The 19,202-nt window shown below is 33.9% G+C and overlaps 1 protein-coding gene across 1 annotated transcript in view; it reads right to left on the bottom strand.

The window, feature by feature from the left end:
- The window catches only part of LOC140164866 (myosin-16-like), an 83,480-nt gene extending 64,561 nt beyond the window's left edge, over positions 1-18,919 (bottom strand). The window contains exons 1-3 of the mRNA XM_072188247.1: positions 18,782-18,919; positions 17,891-18,122; positions 13,188-13,331 (exon numbers count right to left, since the gene is read on the bottom strand). Of these exons, the coding sequence (XP_072044348.1) occupies positions 13,188-13,331; positions 17,891-18,070 (324 nt within the window). The 5' untranslated portion in view covers positions 18,071-18,122; positions 18,782-18,919. The remainder of the gene's footprint in view (positions 1-13,187; positions 13,332-17,890; positions 18,123-18,781) is intronic.
- Between the last annotated feature and the right edge of the window lie 283 nt (positions 18,920-19,202).

Here is a 19,202-nt window from a genome sequence, read left to right as displayed (position 1 = left end):
TGATGCGAATATATATGACCTCCTCTTACATAAATGCAATCATGGGTTAGCAATACACTTGTCTCCTTGCTTTCAGAATGTATGAGTAAAGAGTATTAAGAATATGATAACACCATTTCAAGGTCATTAGCTTAGCAACTGACCAATAATTTATTTGGAATCGCTATTATTTGGCAATAAAATCTAGAAAGTGTTATAAAGCTGATTTTTTAAAAGAAAGTACGAGTAGGTTACTTTATATTGCCCATTGATTCATTACCGTAATCTTATTGTGAATTATAGGAGCAATTGCTAAGCACTAGGAATATAACTATGCTTATTTGCCTGGTTCAGAACTGCCCATTTAAAAACTGTCTCTGTGTTATTTTAAATGCTTTATTTTACATACAAAGTAGTCGAAAGTAACAAACAATCGGAATTTTAAATTTTAAATGCCATCAAAAGCTGAATTAAGGTATATTTGTGTACATGAAGTCTTTGTTTTGAGGCAACTTGATGTCAACCTGTAACCGTCGCCATGACCAGTCAACTGGCATTACCCCATGCTGTATTTCTCTGTATTGAAATTTGAAGTTTTAATAAAACCCATGTGCAAATTATAGAATGTAAAAATCTAAAACAAGAAACCTAAGTCAACAAGTCTCCGCAAGGTATATGTTTTTGAATTACTTTATAAGAAATTTCCTCTAAAAAATGCTTCAGGTAAAATAGTGTTTTGTTTTAAGGACAAGACCTCTACACGCAATAGGGTGCAATTTAAGTAGTCTCACAATAGGGTCATAGTACTGTTACGCCGGGTGGTTTGAAACATTGAAGCAAAACATTAAGTATGATTTATTAGCTAAAGTAAAAAACAATCCTATTTCTTTCTGAAATAAGAAAAATATATGTAAGCTTGAATTGGGAAATTAAATATTTGAATGTTTATTCTTAATAAACTTGAGAACTATTTTAACGAGCTCTAAAAATATATTTTTGGCAATCTTTGTTGCTTTTTCTCACCAGAACAATGAGTATTACTATTGTGTGCTCATTCGTATTCGTATGATACACACGGTGCATGAGCTTACATTGTATCGTACCAGAACTCATTTCGGCCAAAACAGGTCATACTAGCCTGAGTTAGGAAGCATACACAATAATGGTGCTTTTCTGTGCCGCGGCTTCCATTTTAAGATATGAAGTTTATTGAAATTAAGTGCCAAAACAACATGGAAGGTATGTTAAAGAGTACACATAATATTATATGTAACCATCCACGACGAACCCAGTATTAGACGGGCACTATCATCATGCTTGTGGGAACAGTTGAGGAAAGGTCAGATGGGATTTGGAAAGGTTCTAAGTTTTATTTAAATAACATTAGAATATTTGTTGTTTTATTTTCTTTGTTTTTCTAATTTTATCACTATATTGTTGCTGTTTTTTTATTATTAATTCCATCATCATTTATTATTTCGAAATAATAGTATTGTTATTGCCATTATCATCATGACATAAGCCTATCGCAATATTCATGGTTCGTTGTTAATTTAAATGTCATTATCTTGCTACAAACCCAAATTCAAAACAAGCTATCTTTTACTAATCACAAAGATTAAAGTTTAAGCACACCAGCAAACTATTCACGATAAACACTATCACGTTGTAATAGTTGTAACCTTGCTTGTAACAATCAAACTTATTCATTATAGTTGTAGTATCAAGCGCTTCTTAAGGGTGGACGAGGTATTGTTGGTCGAAGCAACCAAAAAATCGATTGTCATTATCTGAATCAATATGTTATTGAAAAATAACACTTTGATGTTTTGCAAGAGTGCATTCTACAAATCATATACTTTGAAAACTTGCTTAATTTATTGTTGCTAATGAGTTATGTACGTTTTACAAAAGTGTTGTTGTTTCAGCCCTTTGTACAACATAACTCAAGAACCACAGGATCTACAAAAGTATATCTGTGATATTTAGATTCTTCTACACGCTCGCTATGAATTGAGCAATGTAATTTATGTCAAACCTCACTACCATTCGCAAGATGCTGTGAACTACCAAATCACAACAATACAAAATAGTTGCTAACCTTAATATACAATACTTGAGTTTAAATGAATCTTTGTTGCGGTACCCATACGACGTGTATCTCAGATTGTTGGTTCAAATGACTAGTCCAATACAATTCCATTATCATGCAGATGTTTAGAAAACTGATAGTTTTCTTTTTCGATGCTATTGTTGCAATGATCTGTATACAGCTGATGTTGACTGCTGCTTAGCAACCGAGTTGCCAGTTGATTTTTTTCTCAGATATCAGATCGTCAAAAACGTGCCTCACGTTGTATTGCCCCAAACCAATAACTTTACTGATCCACCATCACGACGAACAATCAAGGTGTCCTAAATGGGATTTCGCTCTCCTCTTCCTTTTCATAGGTAAACTTAGGTCCAATTGGTTAAGGTGATCGGTGAGAGTGTTGACTTCATCTTTGGCGACTCGGCTAACAGTCAGCATTAGCTGTATACAGATCGTCATTGCAAAAATAGCATTGAAAATGGAAACTCTGTTTTCGTAACGTCTGCATGTAAGTAGTTGAATGAACTTGTAGATCTTATCATGAACATTTCTGATAAATATCTTCCAAAAGCGTGTGTCCCCAAAACGATACAATCCACGAAATGTCCGTAGAAAGCAGTATAATTAATCAACACAATGACTTTTATCCCATCTCATTTATAAGCATCTACATCCAAAAATATGGTGATTTACATAAAGCAGAGAGAATCCTAGTTGGTCTACTTCTCCCTAGCATGGTGTGATTGTTTGTTTATGTTATGTCTCGTGATGCTGTGGAATTGGAGATATCAATTACTTATTTCTCATAATTATAATTTTACAACAAAGGACCCGGGACAAATGTCTGCAAATCTTCAAAATGTATTCATGGTGCAAAAACGTTTGGGGATTTATATTGAACCATGATTTTAACATGTTCTCCTGTTTTGGGGGAACGGTTCACAATTGTTGAAATCAGTACAATATTGCAAGTGATTTTACTACTATTGTGACTAAAAAACACCACATGAAGACCTATGACCACAGCTGATGTTAGCGCCAAAATATCTTTAGGCAACAACATTCCATCGTACAGAAATAACCTATGGCAATAACAATGACATTGAGATTGAGCATTATGTACCGTAGTGCCAACGTAAATATCAGCTGATTGAAATAAATGTACCAATTTTTTTTAAATCACCAACCGTTAGTTTCCTTTTATCTTTCTTACAACATTATCCAATTTCATATCGTGGACAACATTCTTCGTCTGTCTTTACCTTTATAGTAAATTTATTATTAAGTTTAACAAATATCGTCAGTATTTCCCGGTTGAATTCCATTTTTATTTCAAAGGTATCATTGCGTAATGAATTCGATGGAAAGTATTTATTGTATTTGTTTTCAATAGGAATAAAATCAGCATTGTGTGAAAAGAGGAAATATACACAGCTAAATGAATTATCAGAGATTGTCTGTACAAAAGAGCCTGCACCACCAAACGATCCACAATTACATACAGGCCAATTTGATCACGCAATATGTGTATTTCATAGAACAATAATTCGCTCTGTAATGTAATCCCAGCGTCGATTGCTAGTAGTCGTAGGTTAACCACATAATATAATGTAATCCCAGCGTCGATTGCTAGTAGTCGTAGGTTAACCACATAATATAATGTAATCCCAGCGTCGACTGCTAGTAGTCGTAGGTTAACCACGTAATATAATGTAATCCCAGCGTCGATTGCTAGTAGTCGTAGGTTAACCACATAATATAATGTAATCCCAGCGTCGACTGCTAGTAGTCGTAGGTTAACCACATAATATAATGTAATCCCAGCGTCGACTGCTAGTAGTCGTAGGTTAACCACATAATATAATGTAATCCCAGCGTCGACTGCTAGTAGTCGTAGGTTAACCACATAATATAATGTAATCCCAGCGTCGACTGCTAGTCGTAGGTTAACCACATAATATAATGTAATCCCAGCGTCGACTGCTAGTCGTAGGTTAACCACATAATAATAAAAAGTACGTTTATCCTACTTTCATTTTCATGTCAGATTTTGTCTTTATCAGATTCCTTCATAAATAGCGTCATCTCAAAATGCAAACACCTAATTATATGAATTTTGGGGTGTTCTGGTCTGGTAAATCACTGATAATCCCGGTAATGAAAGATATTAGGATTGCTTGAATCCTTATTTTGATTTTTACTATTTTAATAATTCACTTCTTCATCTATAGTCACTGGCACCATCTTTAGTGAAATAAAATGTACCTAAATATTGCAAAGAATAGCGTAACTTGATTCGGGATTCGGTAGCAGTTTTACCGACCTCCACCAAGTAAAAGTACCAAACAAACAGAGGGTGTCCCGATTATTTCCGAGAAATGTTCCAAAAATAATACCATTTTCACTCACTAGATCTGATGATGCAGCTGAATGAACTTATCAAACAAAAATAGAACCAGGTATGTGCTGTCAAAATATTGCGAGCAATACAATGTAAAATTCGAATGAGAATTAGATTTATTCCACACACTGGGACGTTTCAAGTTTTTCGTATTGTTTGGTAACGCCTATTGTAAGGTCTTTGATATGATTGACAAGTCCTATTATTGTGAGCCTGATTAGGACATAAAGTATGAAAACCTCTCCGGTATGTGGGAAACAGAATATGCATAAACCTTTTCATTTTCTTAAGGGGATATGGCAAATTCTTGTGTTTGATTGGTATGGATTTTAGCGAGCGATAATGAATGTAGAAACATATATCAATACAAAGCACAATTCCGATGATCCACAAGCAGAACAATATATTAAAATGAGCTATACGGAAAACTTGAAAAGACCCATTGGGTGGTTTATTTTTTCCGTAAGTCAACCTCATTAAATCTTCTGTCCTGCTTGAGCAGATGTATAATTACATTTTACTCATTTTAATGTGTGTGGTTTGCAGCAATCAAACACAAAAATGGTCTTCATCCAATAGTTTCAAAGGATATAAAGGTTATTTATTCGCAAATTAATTGAAGAACAAGTACTCTACTGATTTTATGACTATAAGATTGCGTAAGTAGAATGTTTTACTTTTAGTAGCTTACTCTCGGTTGATACTGTATCATTTTAAATCTGCATCAGGAATCGTTTAATGATTAAGGCAAATATTGATCATAACAAATCCGTAAATCGTTATCATAAAGGGTTCTTTACCAAAGAAAGAAAAGTGTCTGGATACAAAGCATGTCGAGGTAAAGATACTTTAGATAAAGTTTTCAAGCAAATATTCTTTCTGTTGTACTTTTGTAGTGCAAATCTGAAAATTCAGGGTATCGCCATATTTTTATTAGTACTAAGTACTCGCTTGCATTAACGACTGAAGTATTTGACACATGGCATCACTATGGTTGCTACAGTAACGTCTGAAATATTTATTATTTTTAAATAATATTAAAATGATAAGGCTCCTTTTGTTTACCCACCTTTTGTCTCATCCCATTTAAGCAACTACACCTATATATATGGGGATTTACATAAGTAGAGAAAATCCTAGTTGGTCCACTATTCCCTATACTTATCGTGGTATGATCAATACTTCTTGAATTGCCTATGGCTCAATGTATAGAAATGGGACCACGTAAATTTCGGCATGCCCAGTATATTGATTGTCACTTCAAAACAAAAGCTCTAAAACGCTCTTTGTCTTATCGAAAAAACTATTTACAATTGTAACATTTTTTTTTGAGATACACGCTGTAATTATTTGACACATCATTTAATCGACGTTTGAAATATTTATGTAATATACTAAAATATATTAAACTTAAAGGCCCATTCAGTGATTTGCTCATCGGGAGGATTGTAAAAATCATCAAATTCAGGTTAAGCTGAAAGTCGTGTATTAAAGACAATAGAAGACATTTTACACGAATCTGTAATTTCTCTACTTAAGTAGCGAAATATTGGCTACATGTATTTGAATGGGGCTTCAAGTTTTTCAATACTGCTGTTTTCTTCGTTTTTTGTCAAATTGTTAATTTCAAAAATACCTGACTTATCCTTCACTTTTAGCAAATTTTAATTTTGTTACACTCACACTGGGATCACTGAATGGGCCTTTAAGCAATCTCGTTGAGATTAAACCATCTCATATACGCTACACGCTGGGATCACTGAATGGGCCTTTAAGCAATCTCGTTGAGATTAAACCATCTCATACGCTACACGCTGGGATCATGAAGATTTCTTTTATTTCTCGAAATTAAACCATTGCTGGTAATACGCCAGATTTTGTGTTCCTGAATCCCTTGGAATATATCAATCTCATCTGACATTAAACCATCGATACCGCTAAACCGTAACGACAACACTAACTAAAACAGAAATCTTGACTATTAATAAACTGTATAAAGCTCCCTTGCATTGGGTACAATTTCACACTAATCACTCATATATATACCAACGAAGACCGTCAACGCGTCAGTTATGCCATTGATTAGATGGGCAATCACTGGGGGTCCAAACCATCTCCAACCATCTTATCTCCGTGTTTTTAAGTAAGGACTTAGACGCCCATTTTGGGCTGTTTTGTGTTCTATGTTTTAATCTGTCAGGCAGACATACCAGCTGATCTTCTGCGATCTGCAAGGGAAATTAGTCCATTTGCTACGAAAACATGAAATCATTGGGCGCTTTTGCATCTAAACAGTTGTGAATTGGGGTTATTTTGCCCAAGAAACCGCACGGGCGCTTTTATAATTGCCAGATCTCGCTCCTGGAGCAGAGGATGATTTAGGAAGCCCCATCATGCACTGTAAAAGTGTTATCACTAGAGTTTCAACAGCCATTTCTTTTCAAATCCATCTGAACTCCGATGTTGTTTTAGAATTGCCGTGTGTCATTATTGGTTGGTTTGATTTCAGATCTAAAGTGATGTATGCACGAAGGATCATTCCAGCCTTCTGTACATAACTAAAATGTGAAATCGACCAACCTTTAAAAGGTGTTTTTACTGTAAATATATCTGTCCAAATTCAAATTTAACCATTTGCATGTAAACAGTTGTGAATTGGGGTTATTTTGCCCAAGAAACCGCACGGGCGCTTTTATAATTGCCAAATCATCCTCTGCTCCTGGAGTAAGAATAAGTTTAAGCAACACTATCTGCTCTGAATACCCTATATGGAGTGTGTCATCAGTCACTTGGAATGTAGGAAATTTACTTTTCAATCATGTTTATCTTACTTTTATTATAACTGATTACTTAATATTTACACATACCGCCAAGAAAGTGTGGTTAGCAAATAATGACCACGTTTCGACTAACTTAATAGCCCTTGATTGAAACATTAATGAAATTATCATTGAAGACGACTAGTGACGGAATACTTCCGATGATTTTGTATTTTGCTGATTCTGTGAATTAAAGTGCAGAACAATGCAAGTCTCGCTATGAAAAAATTCATGCAAACCTGTCTTGTAGAGTGATCATAATAGTCAAGTATGTTTTGTAAAATTAAAATTATGCTCTTGTCGACGCCTACTTATATTACAACAAATCTTCAACAACTTATGGACATTTTCGCACTTGCTTTTTAGCTAGAATAGACTATAGAACAAAAATGTTGGTCAAAAAAAGCCACTTATGTTTTGCCAATTACTCAATTTCTTTGGTCACCACCTATTTAGCGAAACATCCAAGTTTAGTCAAACAAAAATTGTGCAATATAACAATGTTCATTTTGTTTAATATTTGCGCATATTATGTACGGCACGTATCAACTATTTTTATATATACATCAGAGAACATATCACTAGGCAAGAGTTTCTTTTGAAGATGTTGATATCAATCTGCAGTGTTATAAGGTTCGCCAGTTTAGGACTGATCATAGTATATAGTCTGAAACTAAAATGGCGGCAAAGGTATTAATTTTGTCTGACATGAAAAGAATGCTCATCGTGGCATCCAAGATGGCCACCAGCCAGGATACTACATGAGCTACACGTCTCTTGACGTCAAAACACAACACTTTTACGCAAAAGTTGACACTAGAAAATGGATAACATTAACATACCGGAACCTGCTTCAGACAGATGGCATGTTGACACTTTATTTTTTTAATTAATAATAAACACCATTTGACACAAGTAGGACATGCTGCTGATGACAACATTTTACTGAAAGCTAAATTTTGTTTTAGCACAGTGTCTTTGCAAACGTTTGTTTACAAGTTGTTTAATAACTCCCTTTTTGGATAATGTAAAGGCAATTCTTACTGATATTTATTTCGATTGTGTTCCATAAAAATTGACAACAAACCCTTATTGATTTGTGTTGCCAAAGTTTACACATGATTGACGCTTTCAAGAGATATCAACATAATATGGTTTCTGTTGCTGTTGTTGTTGTTGTTGTTGTTGATTTTCTTTTGTTTCAAGCAGTTGTCGAAATGACACAACACTAAAATGAACTGACATTCACAGGCGAATAATTGGAACCCAGCAAAAGAAACCTGTTGGGCTGTGAATGTGGTCCGTGAATGTGTCCCATGTAAGTGCATTTTGCTGTTGTGTCAGTTGGACAACTGCTTAGTTACTGACATGTGTTTAGAGTAGAGTATTGAAGTAATCCTGTGTGTAATTTTTGTTCATTTTAATAGACAGGATTTTAAGATATGACCTTGTGAAAAATTATAAGTTTCTTTTTGAAGCCAGTTTACATGTATTTGAATGGGGCTTCAACTGTATCAATGCTGATGTTTCCCTTGTTTTTTGCCAAATGTTTCGTAGCAAAAATACACAATGAAAATTTTAATGAAGTAGGCAATTTATAAACAATTTTATTTTTACACCTTCGCTGGGATCTTCGATTAAGATTATTGTTTGTGGAACCGCATACCCATTTATTCGCTGTCGAAGTGACATAATTAATCGGATTAACTACCATGGCAATGGATGAATACAATTTTGAATAGATCGCCCTGCATTACATCGTTCACGTTATTTTTGCATTGAACCATAAATGTCAAAGAAATGCTAATCACTCGCACCTGTAAGATTAGTATCTTTGAAAAGAGCGGTATTGTATTCAATCTATGTTTGGTCACATACTCAGGTGATTAGTGCAATCTGCTTGTAGTGCATGGCGATCTATTCAAAAATTGTATTCATCCATTGCTATGGTAGTTAATCCGATTATTACGTCACTTCGACAGCGAATTAAAGTTGTTTCCCTGTTTCCGTTTAACGTAAAAGTTGCAACTGGAGGATAATGTCATACCAATGTCTTGCAATATTTGACAGAGCAATGTCAAATTCTTTAATTAGCGAAACGTTATACAAACGTCAAAAAAAATCATCGCTGAACACGATTTGCCATAATGCGAAAATAACCGGTACAAATACGGTATGTGTTTCTTCAAATGTTTAAACAAATCTATTTTAATTATGGAACAGAATTAACAGAATTATTCCTATCATTCAAACTACGTTTATCATAAATAAAACCAGAGCCAAAAGCTTTCCAAAATAATATGTCACTAATAATAGAAGCTACCTTGCAATACATAATTGCTCATAATTGCAATTATTTTCATAAGAATCCGTGACATAACACACCTGAGAAAATAAGTGAATCTTACTTAATAACAACTTTGTATTGTAAGCTGTATTTTCGGCATGTTGTCTGACAATGGATTCGACAAAAATCAAAGCATTCAAAATCTTTCCAAATTTTGCTCTCATTTTGACTTTTTTGTGTTGCTTTAATTAAACACACTCAAATTTTGGCCCTTAATTTATAAATTTGGTCAAATTAACAATAATTATGATTGAGCTGTGTGTAATTTGGCAAGTTGATAATATTTTTGTAATTTCAAATGGAATGGGGAATAAGTTCGCTTTCAAAAACGTGTCAATTAACGTCTGATGTGTTGTCATACTGCTTCACCATGCACACATATTTGTAAAGCTTCGTGATATTCACGATTATGGCCAACGTATTCCATAACATAACTTAATTTTTTCTTCTAACATACTCTTCTTTTTGGATCTGGTTTGCAGTTTAAAAACTATATAGTTTTTCCGTACTTCGTAACGATATTAATTACCGGTAATTTGTGTGTGGCACACTCTGAAAAAAAAACCCATGCAAAGGCATACCTAAAATACTCTGGTTTGAGATACCATGAACAGAATATTTATACTCAACTTAGTGGTATCATGACATTCCTTGTCTACTGGTCCAATTTTAAAAATAGTAACATTTATTTTAGGAACACATGTATTGAATCAAAGAGTCAGCCAAAACCTCATAATTTGGATGAAAGTCAATTATGCTCTTTCACATGTGGCATAGACGAAGTTGGCATATCAACATGCCTTTATGATATTTAGGAATGTTAACGAGCTAAATCTGCTTTAAAAGAAATGTAAAGGGTGCTCTAATTAAAGTGGAATGTTCAATGCGTGTTTACAATTTTTTGTATTTACAATTTTTGTTTCTATATGACTCTTTAAAATGCTTAATATAGCATGGCACAGAAAACGATGCATGAGTATAGAGGTCAAAGGTCATTCAGATGGATAAATAACACATACTTTCGATTAATCTTACTGCCAGAGATTATACCTTTCTAATTTTCTGATAATGCCAAAGACACCTCTTCGTTCATTTTAATTGTCTTCATGTTTATTTCCTATTCATGCGTACTTTTATGATAAAGGAATGGTTTTGAATGCCAATTTTCAAGACAAAAGTTAACTTTTTATGCCAAATACAACATGTTTACATTTTCTAACTGAGGGCTTCTTTTAGCTAAAGGTACACTTTCTTTGCTCAAATTTAGTTCTTTAATTATGCTAAATGAAAACTTTCCCTTCAAATCTCCGCATAATATATCCTCTTTATATCCCAAATAATAACTTTATAACGCATTATGCTTTTTTGCATTAGAATGTTTTGACATCTTCTATGTCTAAATCTTAATTTTTTTTGCCAAAAGAATATTTACGTATGCCACCTCAATTCTATTGCCCAATACAAATCTTTGAACCAAAATTACACTATTTATATCAAATGTTATTTCGTGCCAAAATGTGCATTTATCTATGCATTGGTGTTTTAAATGTCAATCTATTCCTGATGCTAAATATGTCGTTTCTGTCAGCTATTCTCTTAACACTAACACTATTCTATTAACATTAACACTAACGGTATAACATTGTGTTGAAGGGCTCCATTTATGCAAAGGGCTTTTCAATGTCATTCGGTTTTAATGCAGAATATACAATTTTCTTTGAAAAAATGTGTCAATTGTGTTACAAATGTGTACTTTTTTATGACAAAAAGTTTACTTTTTATGTCAAATACATGTTGTTGTTTTGTTGTTTATGTTTAGTTTTTTATGCCAAATAAAACCTTTCCCGTCAAAACTCTGCATAATATTTCCTCTTTATGCTCCAGATATATAATAACTTTATAACACACAGTATGCTTTTTTGTGCCAAATGAGGGAATTTCATTGACAAAGACAAAGTCACTAGAATGCTTTGACAAAAGGCATCTTTGACATCATCTATGTCTAAACTTTAACTTGCCAAATGAATATTTACGTATGCTACCAGAATTTTAATCCCCAATGCAAACCTTTTAACCAACATTACATTGTTTATGTCAAATGTAATTTCGTGCCAAAATGTACATTTGTCTCTATATGCATTGGTGGTTTTAAATGTCAATCTACTCCTAAAGCTAAATATGTCGTTTCTGCTAGACTATACCCTTTGCGTCGACTATTCATGCCAAGTGCAAACTTTCCGTACCAAATCTGTTATGCTAATGGTTTAGTTTCATGACTATGGTATGTTTTTTGTGCCAAAACATGCATACGTTAGATGTCGCAGTATATATTTTGCATGTCATATGTAAATAATTTTGGTATAATTTTGTGCTGAAGGGGTCCATTTATGGCATGTAACCAGAGGGCATTTCTTAGTCTTAATGTACACCTTTCTTGCCAAAATTTGTTTTTATGCCAAATAAAAACGTCCCTGTTAAAGCTTTGCAAATACATCTTCTTTAATCCTAGAACTACGAACCACCTCCCCCCCCCCCTAAGATTTTTTATCCATCATGAAAAACGCACGCGTTTACGCCCAAACGACCTAAGCTAATCGTAGATCCATCTTTTGTGCTCATTTTAGTGATAAAATAATGCACCTTACCGGGGTAGGACCGGCCATCATTTTAGCCGAAAATCAATTCAACCTATATTTTTGCACATAGCCAGAATTTCCCAAATTGGCATGGGCGCGCTCACATTATGACGTTATAGCGACATTATGTGGGGAATATTTGTACTTATTTTGGTATCACTGGATAGAGGAGATCTATAGCTACACTATGCCAACCTGCTTTAGTAATGCAAGTTGCTTCTGGCGTGTGCTTGATTCATTTTGGTATTACCAATGCTAACCAGTACCGTAATTTCGGAATTTTAAGCCGCGGTTTAGGTGACCAAGTTATCAAGTGATTTGTAGCATATAAGAACTACCTAACAAAATTAAGTATCTCGATCGGATTACCCATGCATATGTTGTGAAAATGGAGTTTGTATCTGTAACTGAAAGTTTTCGCATTATTTTGCATGTCCGTATAATACTGGTTGTCTCACATTACTATAAAAAGTGGATACTTAACTTGATGTCGCTTTATTATAGCCAATATGAAATCATGTTCTATATATTTTACTATAGTAGAAGAAAAATCCACAATTGTTCACAAAATATGTTTGGAAATGATACATTAAGCTTTATCAAATCATGTCAAATAGGATAGTTTATATTGTTTCCTTTTTCTTTGCAAGGACTGGTACCTCGACAAGCAGGACTATCATATTTTCTCAAATACAAGAACATCTGAATAATTGCTCACAATGTCACATTTTCTACAAAATCATGTTATCGTTGTCGTTAAAAGATCGGTGCTAAGGAGACATTGGATTTGCTTTGATTGATTGATTGGTTGATTGATTAATTTGATTCAAGTAATCTATCGATCGATTTTTAGCTCTATGCATCATTTCCAATCCAAGTGTAGACTCTACCACATGCATTATTTAGTACTTACGTAGATGAGACCTGAATAGTAACGTTGCCTCAGGTTATGCAGTACACCGGCTTCGGAGAGGTAAGTCAATCCGGCCATATCCTCCATCTTTTCGAACTTAGGTGGGTTCACCTGCTGGGTGTCATCCTTCTTCAATGTTACTTGCTGCAATTTGATGGAAAGAAAGAGAAAAAAAAGAGTCAAATTCTGAATGCAATTTAAGTTTGTAATACGGTAAATTTTAAAAGTAAACAAAAATATGATTTATTTTCCAGTGTAATACTTGCATGCTCTAGTGTATCATTAAAGGTGAACAAATAACAAATGAAATTTGAAACAAATGAACAATACATTTTGTTGTTTAGACAAGGAAAACATGTAAGTTCATATTTCTATGCTATAATTTAGCAGGTCAGGGAAATATTACTACCTGTCAGCAGCAATGACGACTTCGGTAAGTAGGTTTCAATAGGTTTTAATTTGTTAGTTTTGTATTAGTTAAGTGGCAACTAGGTAAACAAATAAGCTAATTATTGTAGATGAGTTGACATATGTTTACATTTGGGACGCTCTCTGTTGTTCTGTGATTTAAAACCTGCAGGGCAAAAGAAATAAAACTGAACTGAAATAAAACTGAACTGAACTGAACTGAACGACCCTATAATTATTCTACATGGAGTTGATTTTGTTTGCTTTTGTTTCAAGGCAAATAATACAAAAAAATATTACCAAACTTGTTTACATGTGCTACAAGCTGCATAATATCATAAAATTATTAAAAAAAAGTTATTCAAGATAGGTTGTGTGAAAACATTTCATGTGGTCTGCCATAGACCACTGGTCATAGATACTCTGTATTACTAGTATTTTGCCCTGTGTGAAACAATAGAGGGCGTCCTCAATATAAACATTTGACATCATAGGTCAACTGGTAGGTCAACTCATATTATGTAAACCGATTTTTCAATTTACACAGGGAATTTTGCAGGCCATGCCGTTCCCTACTTGCTAAAACACCAAAGTACGAATATTTCCAAATATCTAAATTAGCTAAAAATTTAGGACATATTACAAAACTATATTTCCTAGAATTTCAGAGAGTACAATAAATATTGGCCGGTTATTTTTCACACAGTGACGTTAACTAGGAAATGCCCTATACCTCTAACATACACTGTTTGTAGAGGTCACACCTCAATGGTGAGAGCACTGTGTATGAACAGTAACTGCAGTATGAGGATTGATGATTTGAATCTTTTATAACCAGTACTCAGTCTATATTATACTTTATGGTCCGTATGCACAAAACAAGTTAGACCAGGTCTAACGTTAGATGTGGTCTAACCATGGAGTTTAGAATAAGGGAAGGATCGTTTTATCTTTTCAGAAGTTGAACTGCAGCCATCTAATATTAAGCTACATGTATTTGCCCTTTAAAGGATCTACAAAAACATAGAATAAGGTATGTTTTATCAGTGTAAATACCCAAAAATTCCTTCTCCCTAATTCTAACCTCCATGGTTAGACCAGGTCTAAAGTGAGACCTGGTCTAACTTGTTTTGTGCATACGGATCTATAGGTTTAAAGTTATATATTGCTTACTATACTCCATAATAGAAACCCATTTATACATTTTCACAAACATAGTATTACCTGTATGTTACGTAGTAATAGGGTTATTCCACTTTAGGTTGTTATACTGATGTTACACACAGAGAGGGATTGTAATCATGCTAAATGTTACTATTGTCATAAAACAATTATTCAAGTATTGTAATAACTTTTTTTTTTAAACTTCATTTCCTATCAGTATTGCATATAAAGCTTTATGTCAGTTAAACTAATACAAGTTAAATCATTACATTTTGGTAACTTTTAAGTATTAAAATACGTTACAAGTCTATTTATTATTATTATTATTATTATTATTAATATCATGGCATTCCAAAAGAAATAATGATTGGACGTATTTGCAGCTAATTTACCTATCAATACAAGCTTGTCGATCGTACCAATATTGTACGTAAAACATCGTCGGTTTAGATCATTGTTTCATGAATAAAGCGTTAAAACAAAACAAAATACGATTAGTTAAATATTTGTCATTTTCTTTTCAAATAGTCCTTGTAGAGTTTCAGTTCTTGTCATTTACCTATTTACTTACAGATGGGTGATTCTAATTATCAAAGTGTTCCTCTATCTACAATTATGAGATGTTAAATTACAAATGTTAAAGGAACAATTCAAAATCAAATTGTTCAAGGTATTTAATGTCCAGAGCAGTTTACCACATGTGATCTATTCCATTCACGAGCCATACAGTGATGGACATAGCAAAATACATGTACATCACTACTACTGCATGTATACTGCAAGATATACAAGGCTACTAGATTTTTATAATGCATATCAATTTGTATACGCTTAAATATACGAAACAATTCCATTTAATACTCCAAAAATTACAATGTATACGACAATCATACATAAAAGCTTTATGTATACCGTGAAAATTAAATTGTTTGCAGGTGGAAATACAAAGGTGTTTTGCGTGTAGCACTAGAGACTTTGCGTGACTTTTGCATTGTTTTAAACGGAATTGTAAACAAATTCTACCAAACCCTTATAAACCTTATGAAGAATTAATTAATTCATAAGTTGTATAATTAAATAAACATATGAACAAAAGCAGTAAAAAATGGTTTGTGATACTAAATAAATAAATAACTTATTTATAGTTATTTCCTATTTATTTCTATGTTTCATATTTTAACCTTTTCACTCTTACACTGTTATTAGTGGTAATTCTACTTAATGTTAATATTAAGGTGGTGTAAATTAAGGCAACATAATAATTAATATCACTTATGTTCAATCTCAAATTAGCAATTATGTTCTCAGACATTTGAGTGTAAACAATTAGTTGTTAAAACGTGGTCCTTATTTGGAACTAAGCAGGCGAGAGTCGAGGTGACTTGCCCTGCGGTCATAGTATGAACTTTTAGACTAGTTCAGAAATGAAAAAACATGCTTATTTTAGAGGCGTTCGGCATTATTAAGTGGAAGCTGGCAACTACACTGCTTGAGTTAATTTGAGGGTGCTGAATTCGAATACGTAGTCTGCAAGCTGTGTTTTGAACCCCATCACCTTAAAAAAAACCCGCTGAAAATCCTTTCATATGATCTTTCATGGGTCAACAATAAATTAAATGCTCCAAATTGACTGAAAAACATATCAAATTATTGGTCCGGTCCTAAGGATCACGCAAATGTAACATTTGAGCGCATAGGACATATAGTTATTAGAAATTATGTGGCTCAGAAGGACCGGATCAATTTGGTCCATGGTTAATTTGTATAATGGTACACGGGATAAAAAATAAGGGCATTCATAATAATAATATTCTACACTATCTGTGGTGTGAAGCTATGAAGAATACACTATATATAAAAACTAAGGTCATTTAATGCTATTAATCTTTAAATTCTTTGGTGTGTAACATACTAAACCGTCATCGCAGATAGTACAACCAATTCCTTTTCTGAAACCTCTTAGCTAGCCTCACTCGATAATTGGAGCAAACATGACCTGAACAATAACAAATGACCTTAGACCTTTTATATGACGCACGCGCACAAACTTTATATTCATGTGGCCAGACGAATTTGACATTTGAAAATAAAGCTTAAGTTAATTTTTTTACCCCTGTACGACCATGCACATGGGAGAATAATTTAAGGGGGCAACTCATAGTGTCAAAATCTGTTTGAAAGACAACAAATTCAGCGCCCCAAAGTGGTTACCAACTTTTATTCAAACGTGACGCACGCATATTGTTTTGTTGAATATTGCCTATGACTATAGTATAAACACAAAGCGATCTTTGACCTGATTACATAACAAACCGTTACATCAAATGTTTAAAAGCATTTAAAAGGTAAATATTTGTACTTTTTGCGTTCGGTTGTGACATTTTACTTTATATATTGATAATTAATAGCAGCAGGTAATGACGGAACAAAGTGATTACATTCCAATATCAAAAGAGCATTAGGAAATAATAAACTAATATTTAAACTAAACTGAATTTAGGATAACACAAATATCAGTGGCAAACTATATCGGTCTTATGTTCTGTTACATGACGTGACCTTTGATTTGAGTTGGGCGGTTCATTGCCGGGTTCATTGCCCAGGTAATTGTGTTTCAAACGTCAAGTTTGCGCAATGCTAGACTATCTTGTAAAATTCTTGAATTTATCTATAACGAATTTTCTTTTTCTATGCTGCAAATAATGCTTACATACATAAATTCCTCTACCAATAGCAACCGGAAACGTGATTATACGATCAAATTTTGACTAATGTAAGAATGGTTTAGCTTAATTACATGTATGGAAATTAATTTTTCTTGTTTCTTTTTATCGCAGTTAATAAGTAACCCTTTGCAGTGGGACACATAAATTATAGCCGAATCACATTTATAAATAATCCTTAAGCATCCATGTGTCACTTTGCAAGTGATGGAAATTAGACACAGTCATCCATTACAAACATTCAACGATGTTACCATAGCAACATGACAACTCAAATCGTACGAAAGTTGACGTGACGATTCGTGCTGGTGTATTATCATGACTATCACACAACACACGAATATTTAGTTCATTAAATCCAAATGATTTTTAACAATACAAAATGGCGGCACACCACGCAATCCGTACCTTTCCAGTAAGGGTTTTGACGGTCACCATCTCTCCTTTTGTGCTGATGATTTCTGCGGAGATAAAACCCTCCTTTTCGTCTGGGACCCAACATGATTTCTTGGTGTCGAAGGCCATAGCAGCACTGTCCAGCTGCTCCTTCCGGCCCACAGACAAAAATTGATCAGGATCATCTGCCATGATGTCCGAGGTTTATTACTGAAATCCAAGGGGAAAATCCAGGAGGTTGGTGCTGAAATTGAAGTGAAAAATCAAGAAATAGTTCATATCAATTGAATATACAAATTTATAATGTGAACTGTATACTCGTATTAGCTAAGCTAATTTTACAATGCATGCAACCTATGCTTTTATCCGTGGCAAAACTGTACTTAAAATTGCCCTAGTTAGTATCATCATAATACTAATCGTCATTCTCATTTATATATGTCTTCCAGTTATACAGTTTTGAAAGCCGGTAGGATATCCTTCAAAACAGCGTGTGCACCCTTAACCTTCATCTGAAGATGAACTTTTGAAATAACACTGACAGCATCTAGAATTGCACTTACCTAGCACTAAATGTGGTGGTATAAAGTCAACTTATTATAACAATCCCACAAGAAATCCGTCTGGCTAATAAATCAGCTAGGATGTTTAATACCCTCTAACCGTGCAAGAATGAAATTATCTATTTGAGCATCAGAACAGATTTCATTTTGCAGCGCACACAAACCCCAAAATAGCAATCCGAATTGCAAATACAAGCTTTGACGCGGTAAACAATTTGTTGAATTGGATACGATAGCAAGATATCAGCTCCAGGAAAATGCTTCGTGATATAAATAGTTCTAAAAAGTTTAGATAATTTTTAAAATCAAAAATATTAATTACATACAAATAATGATTTACCTTAAAGCAAGATGCCGAGTTGTACAGCCGAACTACTCTCCTAATCCACAGGACACGGACTGCAACGAGGATAGGGTTGATACACCATACCAAGGATCAGCGGCCATGCAAGCCTGCCCACAGTACACGATATCATTGGTTGGATACTAAAGCCCCGCCCCTCTCATTACTTCTCTCCAATCAACGTACATATCTCGGTAGAATATACATTAATTTTGCATAAATGAATAAAAGTTACGTTTGATAAGGAGGTGACGTCAATGATACGTCTCAGAGAATGCACACGGTATGTTGGGAATGAAAGGCACTCCTGTTAGGGAGAGATTCAGCCGGCGCCCCTGTGCATGGACTTGCAAACCAATATTCATTTTCAATGCTATAGGATTTGAAGAAAAAAAGTTTTATATTATAACACTGTTGG

This window comes from Amphiura filiformis, chromosome 11, assembly GCF_039555335.1.
Source record: "Amphiura filiformis chromosome 11, Afil_fr2py, whole genome shotgun sequence".
Lineage (NCBI taxonomy): Eukaryota > Metazoa > Echinodermata > Ophiuroidea > Amphilepidida > Amphiuridae > Amphiura > Amphiura filiformis.
The sequence above is the reverse complement of the archived record's forward strand: the minus strand, read 5'-3'. Positions and strand labels throughout refer to the sequence as shown.